At 35.3% G+C, this 23,972-nt stretch overlaps 3 protein-coding genes and 1 long non-coding RNA gene across 5 annotated transcripts in view; 1 reads left to right on the top strand and 3 right to left on the bottom strand.

Annotated features, from left to right (window-relative positions):
- The window catches only part of LOC131405885 (uncharacterized), a 103,528-nt gene that overhangs the window by 46,266 nt on the left and 33,290 nt on the right, over positions 1 to 23,972 (top strand). Inside the window, exons 4-5 of one of the 2 annotated variants that reach the window (XR_009220030.1) lie at positions 9,421 to 9,535; positions 11,516 to 11,584. This is a non-coding gene — a long non-coding RNA (uncharacterized LOC131405885). Of the gene's footprint in view, positions 1 to 9,420; positions 9,536 to 11,515; positions 11,585 to 23,972 lie in introns of those variants that run through there. The other variant, XR_009220031.1, reaches the window with a different exon arrangement.
- LOC131405876 (olfactory receptor 4K1-like) lies at positions 5,654 to 6,730 on the bottom strand. The gene has a single exon (XM_058541116.1). The coding sequence runs from the start codon at positions 6,711 to 6,713 to the stop codon at positions 5,778 to 5,780; it is 936 nt and encodes a 311-aa protein (XP_058397099.1). The 5' UTR covers positions 6,714 to 6,730; the 3' UTR covers positions 5,654 to 5,777.
- LOC131405873 (olfactory receptor 4K5-like) lies at positions 18,254 to 19,224 on the bottom strand. The gene is given in 2 exon segments (XM_058541112.1): positions 18,254 to 18,993; positions 18,996 to 19,224. Coding segments are annotated over 2 exon segments (969 nt in total).
- Positions 22,935 to 23,879, bottom strand: LOC131405884 (olfactory receptor 4N2-like). Its single transcript, XM_058541123.1, has one exon. The coding sequence runs from the start codon at positions 23,871 to 23,873 to the stop codon at positions 22,950 to 22,952; it is 924 nt and encodes a 307-aa protein (XP_058397106.1). The 5' UTR covers positions 23,874 to 23,879; the 3' UTR covers positions 22,935 to 22,949.

The following is a 23,972-nucleotide window of genomic DNA, read 5'->3' as shown; positions in this document are numbered from 1 at the left end:
CCTTTTAAAACAGGATATTTGGATATTCTTCTTTATATGGGCTTTTAGAATATAGTATGTACTGGATAAACTCATTCCTTCCTATCTAAAGCCAATCTTATTATCCGAAGTCTAGAGTACTTCTATTTTCTCTATTTAAGTACCTTGCTTGCTTAATGAATCCTCTCCCAACTATAAACTTTTCTCCTCCCATTTATACACAAAATTCTTGAGAGAGATACATGCATCCCTCTCCCCACTTCGTTGCCTCCCACTCACTTCCCTTGCTGTTTTGTTTTTCCTCCGTTGATTCCAATTTATGCCCTATTCTGTTCTGTGCACCTATGGGCTGATCTCCATGGACTATATTATCCTGGACTTTTTTGCTTCTGGCTTTTATTGAAATTGGAGAGTGGAAAGAACTGGCAGGAGACTAAAGAGATTTCAAACCTATTATGTACAATACTTAATGCATCATCTTCCCCAAATTTGACACATAATGAATGTTTAAAAATATTAATGAATAAATTCCCCTTGGAGTATGTATCTTCTTGCTAGTTCTCCAAGCAAGAAATCTAAGAGCCGGGCCGGCCCCATGGCTTAGCGGCTAAGTGCACGGGCTCAGCTGCTGGCGGCCCGAGTTCGGCTCCCGGGCACGCACCAATGCACCGCTTCTCCGGCCATGCTGAGGCCACATCCCACATACAGCAACTAGAAGGATGTGAAACTATGACATACAGCTATCTACTGGGTCTTTGAGGAACAAAAAAAGGAGGAGGATTGGCAGTAGATGTTAGCTCAGAGCCGGTCTTCCTCAGCAAAAAGAGGAGGATTAGCATGGATGTAGCTCAGGGCTGATCTTCCTCACAAAAAAAAAAAAAAAAAGAAATCTAACAGCCAATCTTGATTGTCCCTTCCCTTCAAATGCAGCCAATCAATAGGACTTACATTTAAATATCTCTGAATCTGCTCAATTCTCTCTGTCCAAACTTATCTTCCATTGCAGGCATCCAATTTCCCTCCTAAAAGTCAACATCCTTCACCATGTTCGTTAATAGTTCCAGAGGTAATTTATGGATATATAAGTAGAATCTTATACTCATGGTTTTATATCACTAAACACAAATGGCAGCATGCTCTGCACATGATTGTGCATGCTGATTTTCTCATATATGAATACTTTGTGGAGATGCTTCTTATCAGTGCATAAAGAACTCCCTGATTCTTTTTTTCTTTTTTTTCTCTTAAAGAAAATCTTTTATTATCTCTCATGGTTTCTGTGCATGAGGAATTCACTAGTGGCTTGGCTGGACAGTTCCAATGTGGGATGTCTCATTCCCTTGAAGCTACAGTTGTTGAAGGCTTGGCTGGGGCTGGACAATACACTTATATGGTCAGCAGTTGGTTCCGGAAGTTAGAGGGAGGCTTCAGTTCCTCTCTATAGACTTACTTGAGTGTCCTCATGGCACAGCAACTGATAGCCCCCAGGGAGAGCAGTCCAAGAGAGCAAAGCTTTTTATGACCAAGCCTCAGAAATACCATATGGTCACTCCAACCATAACTATTGGACGCAAAAACCAGGTAAAATTTAGTGTGGAAGGGACAACACAGAGGCATGAAATTCAGAAAATTAGGATCATTGGAGTCTGGCTACCACAATTGCAATATTTAGTTTTGGCAAGAATTGGAGAAAATGGGTACCCTCGTATGCTATTGCTAGGTGTGTAAATTGGTGCACCTCATTTAGAGGGTGACTTGATAGTAGTTAATAAAATTTAAAATGCACATATTTTTGCATATATTCTATGTGAAAAAATATATATAAGGATGTTCACTGAAGCAGTGTTTGCAAAAGTGAAAAAAGGAAAACTCTAAATATCTGTAAAAAAGAGAATGGATAAATAAATGATAGAATACTGTGGAGGAGTGAAAAAAGCTGTGGCAGATCTATGACTGACCAAGGAAGTAGTTTCAAAATACATTGTTATGAAAACAAGCAGAAAGAAAATATACTTCCATTTACATAAAATGAGAAAAGAAACACATGAAAAAAGATTTTGTCTGTGTGCATATATGAATGAATATGAAAATTCAAAGGAAATCTCTTGAAGGATACAGGAAAAAATTTTGAGAAGGGTGTAGAGAGTGGGGAGTGGAGGCAGCACTTTCACTTTATAATAATCTGTCTTGTTTGAATTTTTAACAAAATGGCTTTAATAATTTAAACATTTAAAATTGGTAACTAACCGACTTTGAGTGACAACCCAAGATGTGCTTTAATAGTAAAGAATTTTTTCTTTTGTGGTTAGACTTTATGATATTTGTTTTTATGTTTCAGAGGCCTTTTCTGGCTTATGGATTTCTAATTGCTGCTGCAATTTTGTTGATCTCAGAGCAAGTCTTTATAAAATTAAGAGAAGAGAGCAAGGTCTCAACTTCTGAGTCTATTTTCACTTGTGGTGGTACAACGAAGAGGAAAAGGCTGTTAGACATACAGGCTCCCACTTAACCTCTCAGTTTCGTCATCTATAAAATGGGGATAAGATACATGACCTACCACACAATGGCACTATGATCAAATGTGACACTGAAAGTCATTGGCACTTATTAGATATTAAAAAAGTGGCCATTATTGATTTAGATCCTTTCTAAATTTCTTATCAGAAATAAAGCATTGTTTGGTCAATATAAAGGATGTGACTGATTACATGTGAAGTGGAATAAAACCAACCATGACTTGTGCTGGTTTATTCTTAGTCTTTCCCCCAGAGTATTTTAAAAAGGGACACCACCTGGATCAGAGATATTAGCTTATGAGAATGTATTTGCTCAGACTATAAAATCAAAACACATTTTGTTGTGTTGCAGAGGAAAAAAATCTTTAAAAAATCATTATGCAAAGTACAAAGCATCCACATCTAGAGTAATCTATCCTCAAATTACAATAAATTTATTCTCCTGAAAATTTTAACTATAGAGTTAGAAAAATCATTAGTTCTAACATCAATTGTACATTGAATATTCACATCAAAGTATCTATATTCATGAAACACCTACTAAAACAGCAATCCACACACAGGTCTACAATTCTATAACCCTGCAACCTGGTAGAATGAAAGACTGAGATGTATGAATGAATCTTGCCTCTACCGCTAACTCATTGAGTCATTTGGACAGGTCACTTTATTCTCTGGGATTGAATTTCCTCAGTGAAAAGTGGAGAGTCTGGGTTAAATTATCTCTAACAGCACTTCTCACCCCAAAAGTCCGTGATAAAGTGTTCTCTAGCCCTCCCTTCATCTGAGGCACTTCTTTTCCTTGTAAATTTATCAATGCATCAAATGCTCCATAATTATTTTTTAATAGCTATATAGCATTCTATTTTATGGAGTTACCAATAATATATTTCAGGAGTACATTGATAGACACTTAGGATTTTATATTTAGATTTTTTTGTCAGTATTTTGTTCTTCAAATCATAGGTTTTTATATTTAGATTTTTTGTCAGTATTTTGTTCTTCAAGTCAATGCTTGCAATAAATACTATGTAAATATTTTGTTTTACATGTGTGTGGGTATATCTGTAAGATAATATACTAGCAGCATAATTATCAATTCAATGGTTTAAAATTTTAATAGATATTGAAATTTTGCCTCCATATATTCTACCAAATTAGAGATTAAATAACAATGTTTGAGATTTTCTGTTTTATCAAAGTCTTATCAACATAGTTACTATCAAACTTTTGGATCTATGCCAATCATGTAGGTGAACAAAGGAATCTCACTGTACTTATACTTGTATTTTCTTACATGACAGTTTTAGCATTTATTCATATGTTCAAGAGTCACTTACATTACATTAATAATAAACTGCCTATTCACATACTTTGCTAATTTTTCTACTAGCTTTTTGGTCATTTACTTATTGACTCGTAAGAGCTCTTTACAAATTAAAGATATTACTCCTGCAAATAATACTGCTTTTCCCATAGTTTTTATTTTTACTTTATTTGTGATTGGCTTTAAAACAACAAAAAAACAAAAAACTCTGTTGAAAATTATGTAGTCAGATTTTTCAGCCTTTTATTTTTAACTTTGTGACTTTGGATTTTTTTCAAACTTAGTGTGTCAAACTTATGTCCATGCCTGGTCACTAAAAACCCAAATAGACACAATGGTGAAGCAAGAATTAAAAAGTTGAAAAATGTATCACTGTCACTACAAAGAATTGACTAAATGAAATAGCCACTCTTACATTTTAATTTCCCTTCTGCCCCTTGTGCTGCTCTCCCTCTCTCACCCTCCATTTTCCGCTTATGTCCTCTATCCCTCTTCTGCAGTATGAGACCACTGATTATCAAAGCAGTGAAATGACTTGATTTTTCAAGGGTACTATCAACACCTCTCCATTTTCACCAGCAGGGCAAAGTTAAAAGTAAAAAAACACTGCCAACAATATCATGATTGCATTAATGTTTTTTGTATATTTAAAAAGATTTGGCACCATATAAAAATATGTAAAACAGTCAAGTTTAAAAGATCGTTACCATGTTTGGCATTGTACAAATGAAATTGACCAAAAGTTTGAAGTTTCAAGAAACCTCAGCTAAGTAGTATCATGGCTCAAAAAGACTGTGTTCTATATCTAAAACTCAGCTTGCATTAGATCTTAGCATGCAGAGTTAATATCTAGGCACATAGTCACTAACTTATGTCTTATAGTATAATTACAATACTCCATCAAAAGTGATGACAATTGCAGGATTTATGTATTCTGTTAAGCAATTCTTTTTTTCATTTTTGCTAGCAAATGAAACAATAATTAATAGATTTTAAAATTTTTATTATTACATTACTTGAATTTTACTTTCCTTCTTCGATTTTCCAAAAAATATGAAAGAATAGATTTCAGATTTGGTCCTTAGCTACAAATAATTTTTGTCACATTGTGCATTTGTATTTTAGGTACACGTGGAATTAACTTTTTCTCTGAATTTAAATAGTCATCACTTGCCATATTCGCAAACAATTTCAGAGACATTTGTAATTTTCTATGAATAAGGTAAAATTCATTATAACCAATTTATCCTTCTTAAAATAAGTAGACTTGGAAAATAGATATATATGCTACTGATAGCACCAAATATCTAGAAAAAATTTTGTCACAAGTAGAACGCACATCAAATAATCTAAAAGAAAACAGAAAAAAATTATTGTAACATAGAAGTAGATAGAGAAAATTAGAAATGGCCAATAACAACCAGATTACAAATAACCAAAATATTCAACATACAAGGAAAAGATAAGCTAAAAAATATACATTAATGAGGTGAAATCCATGTTGTAAAACACAATATTTCTTTCTACTATGTCAATATTATGGGTAAAAGTTATGAATAAGTTGAATGAACATGTCAGAAAGTCAATTTGCTTGTACATTATGATTGCAAAGAATAAAAATATAATGCGTTCAGTTGAAGAGAATCACAAGTTTAGTAACAGAAATATCATTTTACATAAATTAGAATCTCTAAATCCTTTATAAAATACTTAAAAGGATTACTAAATAGTTTCAAGAGAATTGTGCTTTAGTATTATAAACAATAAAATATTGGTTAACGTTATATTTAAATATTACACAAGGAACTGATTTTATGCAATTCCTTTTCACTTAGGACAAAAATCCATTCTGTAATTCAATAACCCATACCATTAGTAAAAATAATTGGCCTGATGCTGTGGTCCACTGGAGGTTCTTCATTCCCTTTCAGGATTATGTTCCCTCATGGTGATCCCTAGTTTTTCCAGGAGTTCACACGACGGTTTCTCAACATTCGCATGGCTGATTTAACATCTTGATTCCTCAGAGAGTAGATGATGGGGTTCAACAAGGGTGTACAAACAGTGTAGAACACAGAAAGGAACTTATCCACAGAAAGTCTGCTAAAAGGCCATATATAGAAATAAATGCAAGGCCCAAAGAAAAGAATCACCACTGTGATGTGAGCAGTTAATGTAGAAAGTGCCTTGGCTGACCCACTGGAGGACCTGCGTCGGACAGTGATCAAAATGATGGCATAGGAAATAACTAAAGCCAGAAAACAGCTCAATGATATCAGGCCACTGTTAGTTAGGGTCATAATTTCCATTTCATAAGTATCCATGCAAGCCAGCTCTATCACTAGAGGGAGGTCACAAAAGAAGCTGTCTACTTCATTGGGGCCACAGAATGGCAGGTCCACTGTGAAAGCCAAGTGGCTCACAGAATGAAGAATACCCACAGTCCAGGAAATAAACACAAAAATTATACATAGTCTCCGATTCATAAGTGTGCTGTAGTGCAGGGGCTTACAGATGGCTATAAACCTGTCATATGCCATGGCTACGAGCAACATCATCTCACTCCCTACAAAACTATGAAGAAGGAATATCTGGGCCATGCAGCCCTCAAAGGAGATAGTCTTATGTTCAACGAAAAAGTCCACAAGCATCTTGGGGGTGGCAAAGTTAGATTGGCAGATATCAATGAAAGAGAGGTTACTGAGCAGGAAGTACATGGGAGAGTTCAAATGGGAGTCAGAGGAAATGATAACAATAATCATGATGTTGCCCAGCAGTGATGTCACATACACTGTAGAGAAGACGGCAAAAAAGAAAAGCTGAAGTTCCCGAGAATTAGAGAGTCCCAGAAGCACAAACTCAGACACCACCGATTCATTCATGTGAGCCATATATACTGTCTACGGTTACCTGAATAAAAGAAAATAGGGAAAATGTCACAATTATTGGCACTATATCTAGTATATTTACAAAAGAAATATGGTAAGCTTCAATTAAAAGTCAATTTAATTTAATGAAACTATATAAATAATCAACTGACTAATATTTAACACCTGTGACTGTTCTAAAAAGTCGGGGAAGTACGAAAAAAGAGAATTAGATACGGATCCTATCATAATTAGGAACATGGGACACACATGTTAAAAAATATAAAATCAGAAATAAACAAATATAACTGATATATTAATATCATAAATACTACCAAGATGAAAGAAATTATGCCAAAGTTGTAAGGTAAGATGTCATGGAGTAGATACTATTTAAACTAAAGTTTTTTAAAAGTTTGGAATTTGCTAGCTGAAACTGAAGGAAAAGACTATTTTAGGCAGAGGGAATAACAGGAATAAAGATACAAAGGTAAAAATACGAAAGACATATTAGGGAGCCATTAGTTGAGTGTCCCGTGTGGCGGAGGGCACGATAAGGAACAATAAAAATGAAGTTGGGAACGGTAGATCAAGAGCTAATTGTGGATGAAGTTTGCCTTAAATTCAACACTAGGTGGACTAGATTAATGTTCTTGAAATTGAGAAACATAAAGAGCTTGACAGTGTCTTAAGAATCTTAATATAAGCAATTTGCCTTATTATGGAAAGAAGAGGCAATGCTAATACTCTGAAAGTGTCTGTGAAGATCAAGAATGTTTCTTTCATTCTTGTAACAATAGTTAATCAAAGGTTACCTTCTGTCCCATAAAGACCAGTTATGAATGAACCACCAGTGTGTTTTCAGTCTCTTCTGATTCTGCCTTTTTTCTCTTCTTACATACTTCTGACATACCTAGATTTATCAAAATCTGTAACAGTTTTCAGAAACCTTCCTTTTGGAAATATTCTATAAACTAGACATGGTGCATTTTGAACACATAATAGACTTTCAAAAGAGAAAAGTTAAGTATTGTATAAATTACATCTTGAAGGTTTTTTGATGTTTTGCTTTACACATTGGGCTCCATGCGGCCACTTGAGCCCAGAAGAAAACCCTACGTAACTTCCAGTGGTTCAGGAAATATATTTGTCTTTAGTCCTGTGTAGCCAAGAACATGTAAGAGGTATTTATTTATATATCATTATACTAATTGAAGTTCTGCACCTTGAATTCTTCAGTGGTAGATATAACTAATATAATAAATACTTAAAACTTTAATGGCAAAATTGTACAGGTAACCATAAATTAACCAATTAAAAATGTTTAGACTGTTACAGGCTTTTATTATGTAATTTTAACCCAGTTATTGAAGCACTAAATCCTACCCTTTCAAGAGCTTCCATCTTTGCATTTGAGTTATGATATCTAGTTCTAAGAGAAATGCAGAAACTTAAGTTACATAAGAATATAAACAGATCAGTGAGGCATGAACTGAACTCAATATGAACTTCCATCATGGGATTCTCATCTCCATGTGGAAGATTGGGGTCTGGCACGTCTGTCTGATCATGTATCTACAGGGGCAGGGGAGAGAAGGAGGTAAACAAACATTGGAAAGGAAAGGGATTCCTATTTCTCAGACTAAAAAAGATCCTAAAGAGCTACACTTATTAATTCTAAAAAGGTAAAATTTGATGCCACGAGGGACTTCTTACAGTACTCGATTGTGTAATGCTTGCCAAATTGGTGGTAATTTAGTCAGATAACATTCAAGAGAGAAGTAGGCTAACATTAAAGAGAGAAGGAGAGAGAAGAGAAAGGAAGAAGGGGAGAAGTATAAAGGTTAACATGTTACATAAAGTTAGGGGTATTACTACAATTTTTAAAGATCATCTTATCTTTGAAAAAAATATGCAAATTTCCTGCAAATTCCATCTTTCCAGTATATAATAAATGTTTCGTCAGGCTTCATTTCACAAAATATAGGAAACTACTAGAAAATCCTCTCTTCACTAATTTTCTGTTTTCTTAATCCAAATAGAATAGACCAGGTTCAATGTTTTATCTCATTCTCTTCTTAATAATTAAGATAGGTACTCACTAGTAAAGATAAATAACATTTGCCATTTACTAGCTGCGTGACTGACCTTAGAAGATAGAACTACATTATCTCCAAGGCTATTTTTATGACTAAAATTCTAAGTGCAGAGGCAGTTATGTTATGGAAACATGTGGAGTTTATAAAAGTCACTCAGAATTCCTTGGACTATGAACAGAGCATTCAGAAGCTTCTTCATTAATGAATCATTCACTTTTCCATTGCGAGTATACTTCATAGATAGAAATGTTTTCAGATCACAAAATAGTCTGTAAGAGAATTTTTCCATTCCTGGAGTAAGGCCAAGTTTGATACAGAGAAGTTGATGGTACAATAATACCCATCCTCTAAAATATGTCAATAGAACTCCAGAACCATAAACACGCATGCTTTTCTTTTCATTATTTTGTCTTATAATAGTTGATTATCTATATGCCCAGCAGCAAAAAGCAATCAAGGATACCCTTATTGACTATTCTTCCATTTTGTTTAGCTACTCCTTCATCCAGGCAAATTTTGATAGTCAATAAGTATTTGTTTAACAAATGGACAAATATTCTTTGAATAGAAAGCACGAAAGGGGCAAAGAAGGGACAAATAATGGTTATAGCATACTTCCTTTTGTTTACCAGATACTGATCCTATTATCAGGGCTGCTCTAAGCCAATGCAGTGGGAGAGTCATATTGACAGAGAAGTGGGGAACAGGAATTTGCCTCTTCCAAATGGAGTTTCCAGTTTGACTGAGGTAACAATAACCTCTCCTTTGCTATCTTCTAGTTACTCAATTTGCATCTACAAGATAGTTTACTAATTGTTTGTTTAGTATAAACAATATATTCAAATGCATGTATAATACTTACACTTTTAATAATTTCTCCCAGTCTTTCAACTCTTCCTTATTTTCTCCAAATTTGTCATCCCTCAGTTTGTTTCTAAGCTTCCCACCTTCTGCTATGAGTCTTCATACCAAAAATATTTGCAATATACTCTTGACCTGATGCATTTTAACTTGTTCCCTGAATTAAGCTGTGCAGAAGCAAGCCCCTCAGCTCTTGCCCTGAGGTAGTGCGGGCTCTGCTGCTCTTGCCCTTGACCATACAATTACCATATCCTACGGTAAGGTAATATAAAGCCTTCTGTTCTCATTCCAGGAAACTGATTTCATTAGGGAAGCGAGAAAACACCCTTTACAAATCTCATGTCACCCTCAGTGGGAGTAATTATGTTTTCGAAAATAATTTTTCCAGGAATGGAAAAGAAAAGAACATTTTCTCCCAACTAGTTGGTATGTATGAATACAAAAGATTATTTGATTTTCACTGATTCCTAATCAGCAAAGTGATTTTCAATGCCTAAATTTCTGTCAACAAAACAATCACATAATCTCACAAATGATATGATTGGTTTCCTCCAATCACAAGGAGCCCATCACTTCACAAGACAGTTTAATCTATCGTTAGATGCTCAACTGGTTCTACCACCTGTAGTTTAATGGAGCATACCTGTTCCCACTGCAACATGATGCTTCTGCAAATACTTGAAGGTGTTCTCATTTCTTCCCGATGACAACTCTCTTTCTCCCTGAAAATATATCAACAGTATTTTAAACTATATTTTACATAATAAGTTTTCTAGATTTCCAAAGGTTGTGATGTAGATGTAAGTTTCAAATGGTCATCTTTAAAGAAGGAAATGAAAATAAGATTCCCTATCACATGCTAAGTGTGTGTGTGTTTATATATTATATTATATTGTATTATATTATATTGTATTATATTATATTGTATTATATTATATTATATTATATTATATTATATTATATTATATTATATTATATATATAAACAACCCAGTAAAATGTTCATGTACTTAAGGATGCATGTACAATGGCACATATTGCAGCATTGATTGAAAGAGATAGATACTGGAAAAAACCTGTCTATAAATCCGAGAGTGAAGAAACATAATATTTTAGTGCAGTGGAATACATTCAGTTGTTAACATCATTTTTGTAGGTGAATATGTATAAAATTTAAAAGCAGAGTTTTGGGGGGAAAACAATATTGGTGAAATTATTATGTGCACTTTTTTAAAAAACAAAAAAATGTATGGACACACTTATGAATGAAATGTTTAAAAATATCCAAAGGAGTAATACAAATTCTAAACAGTGTGAGAAGGAAATAAAAGGGAATGGCTCAAGAGCTGTATAAAAGAGACTTAAACTGAATCAATAATATTGCAAATATTTTTAAAAGTCTAAATGGGCAAATATAAATATTTACTATATACATAATGATGAATTCAGGAAAGATTATTTTAAATTTTATTCTCTATGCTCTTATATCTTGAATATTTGGCATTAAAAGTAATCTTCAAAAAATTAGAAACAATACATTTTAAGGAGCAAAACTTTGTAAAATTACAAATAAAATATAATGAAGAAGGTTCCATTCATAATAGAAACTAAAAAAAGATAAAATATAATGTTTTCTTATATTTTTAAAATTAAAAATTTTATTAATTTTGGATTAAATTAAACATATATGAGAACTAGAAAAAATCATAGGTGAAATATTTTTTAGAATCTTTGAGTTGGCAACTCCTTTCTAAGCATGACATTTATGCTGTAGTGGAAAATTCATTGATTTATGGCATAATCATTTTTAGCTTTGATATATCAAAGAAAAAGCACAGCAAACATTAAATAAAAATGTTCATTGCAGCATTATTCACTATAGCCAAGAAGTGGAAGCAACCTAAATGTCCCTCGACTGATGATTGGATCAAGAAGATGTGGTATATATGTGCAATGGAATATACTCAGCCATGAAAAAAGACAAAATCGTCCCATTTGCAACAACGTGGATGGGCCTGGAGGGTATTATGTTAAGTGAAATAAGCCAGAAAGAGAAAGACAAACACTGTATGATCTCACTCATATGTGGAATATAAACCAACACAAGGACGGAGAAAACTGTATTATTGTTACCAGGGGCAATGGAGGTAGGGGGTAGGCACAAGGGGTGAAGGGAGACGTATATATGGTAATGGACAAACAAAAACGTACAACCCAAAATTTCAAAATGTTATAAACTATTAAAACACCAATTTAAAACAAACAACAAATAAGTCATACTGAAAAATATGTTCAACACATTTGATTGACAAAAGACTAATTCCTTATAAATCAAAATACTGTTAGAAATGAAAATAAATATCAATAACCAAGACAAAAAATAAGCAAAGGCATACACAAGCACCTCAAAAGAACAGAAATACTCTACAACAGCTCTACCACAATAATGAGAACTTTTCACCTTACAGATTGGAAAAGCTTCAGAATAGTTAGGGAGAATTTGATGGAAGTATACTTTTATTCATTGTCAATGAGAGTCTAATGAGAAACATGCATTTCACATATTGCTGAATATATTTAAAGCAGAAAAAACACAACATTCTTAATCCAAAAGAGAAGACATAAAATGCTCAATTTAAAAAAAGACACCTTTTCATTATGATTTAAAGAAATACAAAATACAAACAATGATAAATTTGAACAACAAGCTTTTAATTGTCAGTTAAATTAGCAAAGGTGATATAATCTATGCAGAAATAGAATTATAATGATGTACCCCTGAAATTTACACAATGTTATAAACCAATGTTACTGCAATGAACAACAAAAAAAATTTAGCAAAGATGGCAAAGAAAAATCATGCATATAGAGACATAAAGAACACCATGAAAAAGACTAGCAAATGTACACCTGAAGTCACAGAAGAGGAAGAGAGAGCAAAGCTAAAGCAATAGTTGAAGAGATGCTGGCTAAGAGTTTTCCGAAACTGAAGTGCACATCAAGCCGTAGAATCAAGATGTTCTATATGCCACTAGCGGAATAAATGCAAGATCATAGTACAGCCTAGAATTGCTGGAGAAGGAAGCACACAATCCAAAAGTGAGTCAATGGGAATTATGGAGAGACGGATCAATCATCTATTTCTTCTGACCTGTATGTGAGCATTAGTAACACAAAATTACATATTAACTGTTGGTTCAATGTGTATTTTACAGCTTGGAGTTCTCCATCTCAACCAGGTCACATGTAATCCCAGTGCTAGCCTCTTATCTGAGTCTTTAATAGGCCATTCCGTTGCTCTTTGTGGCTAGAAGCTTCCTAGAAAAGTGGATCCCATGATGGTGTTCCTGTTGTCACACCTCTTCACTATAAATCCAATAAATTACACTTTCTTCATTAAATATTTTTATATGTAATTCCAGAGGCAATGTTGGTGGAATTCTACAACCACAAAACAAATTCTCTGTACCCCTTAGGATAATGTCCTGGGAGAGGAACTTCAGGTAGGGAAAGAAAACCCATATCTGGGGTAGGAGTCGATTCCGATAAGGACAAATCACCATCCACTGCATGGAGGAAGAGGTGTGATGTAACTGACTTGCCACGGAATGGATGTGGCCTCTCGGGGGAATGGCACCATATCAAGTTCTCAGCATCAGTCCCTTCTGCTGTTCAAGCATTCGGGAGCAGTAGTAGCAGTTATAAGACCAACCTTAAAAGGGAGTCCATGCTTTAGTCTCAGACGGGCATTGATGTGAGATACAAAAATCCACACACTTCATGCCTACTCACGTAGGTGCATCCTCATTCTTCTCTACCAGTCTACTTTTCTCTGATTTTCCCATTTTGATCTTTCGAGACCCCTAACAAACCAGCAGAGCCATTTTTCACTGTGCAGGTATTCATATTTAATTTTACTTATGACCAATTCTTCACCCAAATTTGATAACTAAGTGAAATGTTTATGACTCTTCTCAATAATAGAATTTTCCTTCACCAGTGTCCATTAAGGTCATCTGTGTGGGCTGTAACACAGCCATAGTCCATTTTTTGGCTTGCACCAAGACATAGAATTAAGCCATCCATAGAAACCCTTCCATGAGGCCATAAAATTGAGCTGAAGTAAAGCTATTGATGCAATAGAAATAGGTGATACCTGTGCCTGATTGGGCTGATTACCTGTGCCTTTAAATCTGCTTCAGCTTGGTCCCAGATGTACCAATTCCAATATATGATGGCTTACTGCTCTGACAGCTAGAAATTGTGACTTATTAAATTTGATAATACTTAGTTCATGGTGAGCAGTGCTATTCACATAGTTACTTAATAACCCATGGTCAGGAACTTAGTCTCAGATAAGGTCCCATAGCATCCTAGGATTTGCTTTTCAATCAGCAGGTGGTTCTCTGCTGCAGAATGCAGGGCTTTTTTTCTGGAATCCTAGGAGTTAGCATTGTCACTCATCTAATTGGCTTTGCCAAAAAATCTACACAGTGTCCTTATTTATTACCAATATTTCTGTTTCATTGGTTTTCCTGATTCATATAGACTGAATGGCAGGGCAGCTAGCACTGATGACTGGGCTTAGTACAGGAACTCACTGAAAACCAGAAATCCTATGTGTCAACCTAAAATTGACCCAAAGCGGTGTTTACAAGGTGGCTTTATGCTCCCTCCAAAATTCAAAGAGTCTGCCAGCACTGTGCTTGTTTCTCAGAGGCAAGGAGTATAAAACAAAGTCACATGTATTTTATGTTATGGGTGGATTCTGTAGCACGCCCCAGAGTATTGGACCCTTTAAAACCTGAATGATTTGGCAGGTCCCCAGAAAATTTATAGGGATTATCTGTTACCCTCTTTTATGTCACTTTCTGCTCACAGGTTCAATCACTGAATGCCTTCAATGCAGTGGACTAGTATGATGTTCTATTGATTATCATGACCATTAAGTTCCCTTAGAACTATATTGTGACGGAAAGCAAGAGAGTTAATATAGAAATGGACAAACTCTAATAGTTTCAGAGGGTTAGAGAATGACTGATGTAATTTTTTAATTGTTAAAATTCTATCACAACATAGAATTGAGAGGTTTTCTTCAACTTTTTGTTGGCATTTCAGTTCCTTTGTGGTATCCTTCATGTATTTAGTTCTGAGATAGTATATATCAGAATTTCAAGATGTTGAAAATACAGCATATTTTGTGGCAAGGATCTTCTCCAAAGAAAAGTATTTATGATAAAATACAAATTTTGTCAAAAAATTAAAACACCTATGGTGAAACATTGGATCTTGACTCTGCTATCAGATTCTACCACCCCTCCCCCTTTTGATCCTCTAAAGATTATCTTGAAATGCCTTTACAGTCCCCTAATTTGTTTCTCCTGGAGATCTCTGTTACTCTGCATTCCTGGAAATTATACCCCTGATGCCTTTCTCTTTGTCCTGTGGCTAACTTGAATCATATTATTGCCAGTTGTTTACACTTGGGGAAACTGAAGATTCTTCACCTTCTCTCCTAAGCCAGCATCTTGGGATACACTTTCCACTGGCCATATCATCTTTTCTAGAGTTTATGTCACATCAGCTCCTTTAAATAGCCTCTGAGCTATGCATTATTAAGTTTCTGTTCCTTGTCTGAAGTACTGCTCATCCACTTAGCTCACACATATAGCACAGGTAACACATTTTGAGAGGTGAAGAAACCAAGTCTGCTCTGGCTTTTGGTAGCATCCTTCTTGCTTTTTAAAATATTCAGGTTATCACAAACACTTTAGGGTAATCCTCATCAACCACGGATAAGTCCCTATTTTCATGGAGTTTAGCTCAATCAGGGATAAATATATTAATCAAATGATGGTGTGAGTTAATGTGGTGATATAAGTAGGGAGCCATATCATACAGAGCCTTATTAAATAGGTTAAAGAGGGTTTTTTCTCCTTTATTGTAAGAGTAAAGAACAGGAATTGAAAGACTTTAAAGGGATTAGTGACCTGATCAAAAGCAAGTAATCTGCTCAAGGTCACACAACAGTAATACAGTCAATGTTCAAATCTAAGTCTTTTGACAAGCAGCTCAAGACACTTTTCTTTATAGTGTTTTCAATTAGCTAAAGTAATTTTCACATTCGTTCAAATGTTCACTTCCTCTTTCACTATTTTTATACAATTAAATGTATTTCTCTGTCTGTTTCTCAGTGGTGCAGGAAAAGCCTACAGAGATCTATGAGACAGACAGATAAAAAGAAATTATCATATTATCCTATTACTTTGAAATGTGCATATTAAAAAAGTTTATTACCAAATTATGTATATTTTTTATTTTAGACAAAATATAACATGAGATTCTACCTTACACAATGTCTCATTTCTAACTGAAAGACAGTTATTTGCCTTGAATAGTTTCCCTTAGAGAGAAATTAAACTAAAAATGCATTACTGTCAGTATTATGAATGTCTCTTTTTGCTTTTATTGAAACTAGAGTAATTTGAAATATTTCATAGGAGCAAAAGCTTTCTTAAAGTCTATGAACTTTTGGGTTTTTGTTTTGTTTGTTTGAATGTTATGAGTGCCTAAGTAGCTAATAATGAATATAGTTAACCAAATAACATGATTTCTGAATTTCTTAGCACATTGATTTTCATTGTTTACTATTTTTAATGTAACTTTTTAATAAAATGCCTAGAAAGAAGGCTCAATCTCAAATTAGAGAAATTAATTCACCGAGGATTGAAAAAAAGGATGACATTAACAAGCTTTTTAATGAATCCTGCCTCCCTAATGCTTTGGTGCTCTAGGCTGCTTAGGACAAAATCATACAGCACAGACATTTATTCAAGAAGAAGAAGAGGAAGAATCATAAGACCAGGCCTCATTCTCTGAACAGAATATGAGGGACCTGCGTGGTATCAAGTCAGGGGACATTGGTAAGATATCTTCTTCCTGTCCCTGTTCTATGTCTAATCTGCTGACTCTCCTCTCTCCCTATTGATGGAACTGTATTCTAATATTAGAAAGAAATGAACATGTACAAATGCCTGGGAGAGGTAACTGATGGATTTAAATTTACACTGAGGTGTAAATTTCAGTTCTGCTACCCTTACTGGAAGGTAGATTTTGAGCATAGAAAAGAGCAAAAAACCTCAGGTTTCAGAAGAACTAGAATGCTATGGAGAGAAGCAAAAGTTGGGTGCAGTGAGGTGGGAAAAGACGAAATTCCCAAGATTCCTTCAGTATTTTACTTAGTGATGGCTCTACTAGGGATGCGTTCAGAAAAGATTCGCTGAACTTGGGAAGATAAGAAGGCAAACAACAAAGTGCGAAACTAGTTTCCATTCTTGGCGTAAAGGAGAGACTAATGTTTATATAAGTCTATTTGCCTTTTAAGAACTGAGGGATTTAGACCGGCCTGGTGGCATAGCAGTTAAGTGCGTGTTCCGCTTCAGTGGGCTGCCTGGGGCTCGCAGGTTCAGATCCCAGGCACACACACTCACTCACGGCTTGTCAAGCCATGCTGTGGCTGGGTCCCATATAAAGTAGGGGAAGATGGGCACAGATGTTAGCCCAGGGTCAATCTTCCTCCAGAAAAATAAAACGAAAAAAAAAAAAAAGAGGAGGATTGGCATTGGATGTTAGCTCAGGGCTAGTCTTCCTCACCAAAAAAAAAAAAAAAAAAAGAATTGAGGGATTTGGAAAGTAAACTTAAAAATTCTAATCAACGTTAATAAATCCCCTAATGGTTGTTAGAGCCCAGGGTAGATATCCAGCTGTGGGTCCTCATTGCCAATCGGGTGAGTGTTTAACATGGTTCATCATCACTAAGAACTTCATGTTTGGTCCAAATGCAGAGTGTTGCACAGCTACTCATAGCACATACTAAAAAGTTTGTGTTGAAATGGTCCAGTTTTAAAGATTTTCTTCCCTATTCTATGACTTCTAACTTAAGAGGAAACTGGAATTATCTTAACCCATCAGAGAAAGCCCATTAAATGAAAGATTTGAAATGTAAGCTCCTAATTACATATAATTTCATATTTTAAAGTATTGTTAGTTATTGGAAAATAATATGGTATAGGTGTAATTGGTGTTGGGGCAGGAATCTCATAAACTAAGAATCCCCACTTAAATCTATGTACTTATATTAAATAAGCAGAGTTGCTATCCCCTGATTGGGAAAATTCAGTTTTGTATTCTTAAATATATTCATCTGTATAGATTTTTCAGGCATGTAAATTAGGAAACTCATAAGATAAGAGAAATGTCTAAATTCTTGCCCACCAAAGAATCAGGTGCTCATTCTGTTTTTCCATCATATTCATGTTTATCTGCTTTAGTAACTACTGCTTTCGCACAGTGGATGCATCAATACTCTCCATATAAAGTCATTCCACATTTTATTTCCAGACCAGTAGTCATGACATCTTTTTTCCAAATTTTTTGATATTTAGCTTTTGCTTAGATGATATCTGGGAAAGGACTTGTTAATACCCATTAAATACTCTCCATATCATCTTCTTCATTACTTTCACCACAGTTTGGTATATTGCAAGAAAACATTCAAATTATTTATAGATAAAATATTGATTTGAGGATTTGAAGGAATTTTGTCCTAATAAAGAGAATTTATCAATATTAGTGGCATTTCAGAAATTTTCTTGGGTCTCAGGTAGTGGATCTCAGTTTCTCTCATGGCAGCCATGATATTCCTGTTCCTTAGTGTGTAAATAATGGGGTTTAGAATGGGGATGAAAATGATGAAAAATATGGCAAGAACTTTATCAACAGGGTAGGTGGTAAAGGGCGACACATAGATGAAGATGCAAGGTCCAAAGAATAGCATCACTATGGTGATATGGGACACCAGTGTAGAAAATGCCTTGGCCATTGCAACAGAAGAATTAAACCAGACGGTGACATGAATGATGATGTAAGAGCTGACCAAGAGAGAGAAAGTGCTCAGGGAAAGAATCCCACTATTGACTGCAATTAGTATCTCAATGATGTAAGAGTCCAGGCAGGCAAGTTTGGTCACTCGAGGAAGGTCACAAAACAAGCTGTCTACTACATCGGGGCCACAAAAAGGCAAGTTCACAGTAAATGATAACTGGCTTAATGTGTGCACCAAGCCCACAGCCCAGGAAATGGTGACCGGGACAGTGCACGTCCTTCGGCTCATGATGACCACATAGCGTAGGGGTTTGTACATGGCTACATATCTGTCATACGCCATGGAGACAAGTAGTACCATCTCCCCTCCAGTGAAAAGGTGAACGAAGAAAATCTGGGCTATGCAGGTGCTGAAGGATATGGTCTCATGTTCACTCAGAAAATCTGCAATCATCTTAGGGTAGCAAAAGAAGCCTGACAGATGTCCACAAAGGAAAAGTTTCCCAGGAGGAAGTACATGGGGGAGTGCAGGCTGTTATCAGAAGTCATCGTGATGATAATGAGAAGGTTTCCCAGTGCTGTGACCACATACAACACAGAGAAGAAAACAAAAAAGAAAAGCTGGAGTTCCTGAGAACTAGAGAGTCCTAGCAATACAAATTCAGACACCACTGAAGAATTGGACTGTTCCATGGATCCAGGCTGCGGACTTGCTCTGGAACAATCCAAAGGGTGGGGAAATAGGAAGGGATCAGAATTGCCAACTAAGAACACTTTTAACGTGAAGGATTCTGAGATCCCAGATGTGATGTGTATTTGCTGAATAGAAAATTGTTGAAGAGACGATGATAATATACCTGGAGAGTAAGAAAGAGCTTATGAGCATGTCTAACTAATTTGATCAGTCTCATTAGAACCCATCGAGTTTTTCGATAGTCTTCATAATCTGTTACACAGCAGTAAGCAGCTCACTCGTGAGCCAACTAGTGATCACAAGACTAGAGGAGTGACTTAAAGCCAGCTCTACAGGCTTTGTAGATTGGCAAAAATAATTTAGATCTGTTGGTCTTGTGGTCATTTTCCATCATTAATTTTAATAACTCAACAGACACTCATGGCTGTCTATTATTGTGTGATATAAAGTCACATTGTTTGACTTTAGGCTAATTATTTTTTTCTGAGCTTTAATTTCACATCTCAGAAAAGATGGGAGATAGTAAAAATATCTACTTTACAGAAAGTTTTAAAGCTAAAATATAACGTGACATTTTTCTAACAAAATAATTACAATACAGTAGATGTTCTTATATGTTAAATATCTCCATAATAACAAATATTTACCTTACTGGTATTGCAGGAATCACAGACAATTTAGCCAATTCTTACCAGGGAGATACTGTTGAATATACCTTGTCTAGGTCTATAGTTAACAACCCAATTTGTCAGTTATTCATGTGTATAATTTCTCAAAATGTATATTATAACTTTATTTTAATTATCTCAGACTCATCTTTGCTTGGTTATTTACAAGCAACACCTAAATTTTCCATTTTATTTGCCCATCAGTATTAGACTTAGGCTAATTTATGTTTCTCCTGCTTAGTGTTCTCCACGACCTTATTAATACATCTTTATAATTAATGAAATAATAAAGTTGTTTTAGAAATTTCTTTTTTTCACATAAAAAGATGAAAAATGATCGAATTATAAATGTCGCATGCTCCTAAAATATATATTTTGTTGGAAATCAGAATAACCCTAATAATTAGTTCAAATTTACATGTCACTTTTTTTTTTCATGTAAAGATACAGCCCTGCTTATATAAATCTAATTTCATTCAACTGGAAAAACTTTGAAGAAGTTCTGTGTTCGGAAGCTTATTAGTTCAGACAATAAACTATTGACTACAGTCATAGAACCTAAGAGTGCAACACATGATCCTAGCCCCATGTAAGAGCACAAACATCTTCCACTGCCGATTTATTTCACACAAGAAGCTGAAGTCTTCCTATGTCCCTAGGATATAACCCCAGCCTCTCATTTTTTTTCCTCAGCTTTATTGAAATATAATTGACAAAAAAAATCGCATATATTTAAGGTGTACAAAGAGACGTTTTGATATATGTATACATTGTGAAATGATTACCACAATCAAGCTAATTAACACATTTATCACCTTATGTAGTTACCTTTTTTGGGGAGGTGAAAATAATTAAGATCTACTCTCTTAGCAAATTCCAAGTATATAATACATTATTGTTAACTATTGTCATCATGCTATACATTAGATCTCAAGAATTTATTCATCCTGCATATCTGAAACTTTGTATCCTTTGATCAACAAAGTCTCTCATTTATAATGAGATGTATATGGATGCAATGACAAATCACACAGGGAAGCCCTCAAATAGAGAATCATATCATGTACTCCTATTGAAAGAATGTTCAGAGAAGCATTTGACTGGCCCACGTTTTGAATATACATTATTGTGGACTCTGCAGTCGCAGGAAAAATTAAGATGATCCATAAAAATTAAATGAATGCATTAGCAACAATGAAGCAGTGTTTATAGTAATTTATGAGAAAAATAATTGAGAAGATTCTGAAACATATTGTAAATTATTTTTAAGTATTTTTATTTAAACATGTTTTATTTATTACTTTATCCCATGTGTGACTCACTTTTTTCTGTTTCCCCATTTCAAAAACAAAGTTGTTCTTGCTGGAGTTTATGGATTGTTACGTAAAATGATGAACTCTACCTAATGAAAATGCTTCCTGTGTGAATGTAATGTATATAAACTAAAGGAATGAGGTAAATTTCTAGTGAATAATGAAAAATAATTTTAAAATCTGAAAAAGAATGGAAAAGAAAGATTTTATTTGTTGACATCTTCTAGATAGTATCTGTTGATTTAGATGTTTATGTATATGTTGTGGTCTTTTTGCTCGTGTATGTGTTGCGTATGCAAGATTGTCCTTCCTTGGGTACTCTCCCTCTGCCCTAGGGCACTATATAGTTTCCTTATATTTTATAGTTACGCTTTTATTATAGTTAATACTTCTTTATACTAAACTTTTTAACCTACTTCAATGTACTTACAAAAGACTTGAATTTGGATAATTTAATTAGGCAGAGAGCCAGTAGCAGGAGAGGCTTCTATTTTGCTAGGGGAGATCTGATAGGTATACAGTGGCTCTGGATCACTGTGTTGTTTCTAGTACTATGACTAACCTCGTGGTATTTTTCAGACAACAGATGGCAAAGGTTGCAGTAACAACAGCTTCCTTGACAGCCTAGGTCTCCTGTGTTGTTCTGGGAGACATCTCTGGATGCCCAGTCTAGTCTATTCTTCTAGACTTTTCAACTATTTTGTAAATACATAATTCTCTATATTAAATCATTTTATGTTTAAAATAACTGTAATGGTTTCTGCTATCTGCAATGGATTCCTGACTGGTCTACCAAAGAATTATCATCGTTATACCCAATGTGAAATCAGTTGGGGTTGAAATCAGCAAACAGCTAAGAGTCATGAAAATCTGCTAGAAGAAATCATGAAGTTCCGGAAAAAAGAAAGTAAAATGTTTCCATGATCTTGTCACATGAAAATAATCAGCTTTTTTTTTTGCCTTCCCCTGATCATGGAAGAAAAATTGGCAGTTTAATTTCTTTAAGAATATACTTATAAGCCTAATATTTCCCTCTTAATGATATTTTTCAGCTCTTTGATATCTGCACAGAATCTTGAGTTTATAGCTCCAAGTAGTTTAAGAAAGGGCATCAGAGAAACCATTCTGTTGCTTAAAGCCTTAGAATGGTTTCTTATTGTAATTGTAACATAAATCAAACTCGTTATATTCCCTTCATAGACCCATACATGTATTGGACACTACTAGTATCTCCAATTTTAATTCTAATTATTTTCACATTCACTTAAATATCTCAATCAATTTGAACTTTATTGTGTTCTTCAAATATACCAAGTTCATTACCATCTTCAGGATTTTGCACTACCTGTTCCCTCTGCCTAGAATGCTCTGCTTCCAGATGTTCACATGCTTGACTCTTTCAGTTAACCTAGATATCAACCAAAATGTCACCACATCAAGAAGGCCCTGCTTGAAGACAGAATGTAAACTGATTACCTCCACCCCACACTCTCTATCTGTCTATCATCTATTTTGCTTAGCTTTTTTCTTTCTTCAGGACGATATCTCTTCCTGGAACCATGCTGTTTATTTTCTATCCAGAGGAGGAGTGACTTTACTTGTTTCATTAATAACTCTTTCTCCCAGTGCCTAGAATAGTCCTGACAAATGAGAAAGTCTCAATAAATGCAGTATTTGGAAATGAATAAGTTAATTTCAGATGCAATTCGCCAGTCTTGATTTTCTTATTCTTTTTTCTTTCAGTTAGGCTACAGGCTGATTTAACAACCTCCTCACGGAAGCTTTCACTTCCTGGTTGCGAAGGGTATAAATCACAGGATTCAACAATGGAAAGATCACTGTGTGAAAGAGAGAAACAACCTTGTCAGCTGGGAAGGCTCTGAAGGGGCGAGTGTAGATGAAGATGGCAGGTCCAAACATAAGAAATATAATGATGATATGGGTGGTGCATGTGGACACGGCCTTGCTCTTCCCCTCGGAGGAGGACCCACGTACACGGCAGAGGATGACCGCATAGGAGGCCAGAAGCCCTAGGAAGCACAGGAGGGTCATCAGACCACTGTTGAAGACCATCAGGAGCTCCACCACAAAGGTGTCTGTGCAGGCCAGCTTGATGACCTGTGGCACATCACAGAAGAAGTTATCCAGTCGGTTTGGGCCACAGAAGGGCAAGTGAAGGATGAGGGCCACCTGGATAATGGAGTGGACAAAGCCTCCAAGCCACAGAGCCAACAGCAAGACATAGCAGGCTCTAGGGTTCATGACAGTTGAATAGTGCAAAGGACGACAGATGGCCATGTAGCGGTCAAAGGCCATCACAACAAGGAGTAACTCCTCCCCTCCTCCAAGGAAGTGCAAGAAAAAGAGCTGAGTGATGCAGCCTCTGTAGGAGATCACCTTCTTCTCAGAGAGGAAGTCCACCAGCATCCTGGGAGCCACAATGAAGGAGTAGGATGCATCCAGGAAGGCCAAGTTGCCCAGAAAGGAGTATAGGGGAGCTGTGAGTCCAGGGTCTAATCTGATGGTGAGGATGATGAGCAAATTTCCAGGTAGGATGATGAGGTAGAAAATTAAAACTAGCACAAAGACCAGGAGCTGAATATCTTGAGACTGGGTCAGACCAAGGAGGATGAATTCTGTCACCACTGTACCATTCTCGCTCTCCATCTCCTCAGCCTGCAGTGCATCAAGAAACTGAGTTTATCATTATTACTATTTTTTCCACCTAGACCCTAGTTCTTCTCCAGCTAAAAGTATTTAACATAT

Source organism: Diceros bicornis, chromosome 5, assembly GCF_020826845.1.
Source record: "Diceros bicornis minor isolate mBicDic1 chromosome 5, mDicBic1.mat.cur, whole genome shotgun sequence".
NCBI lineage: Eukaryota > Metazoa > Chordata > Mammalia > Perissodactyla > Rhinocerotidae > Diceros > Diceros bicornis.
The sequence above is the reverse complement of the archived record's forward strand: the minus strand, read 5'-3'. Positions and strand labels throughout refer to the sequence as shown.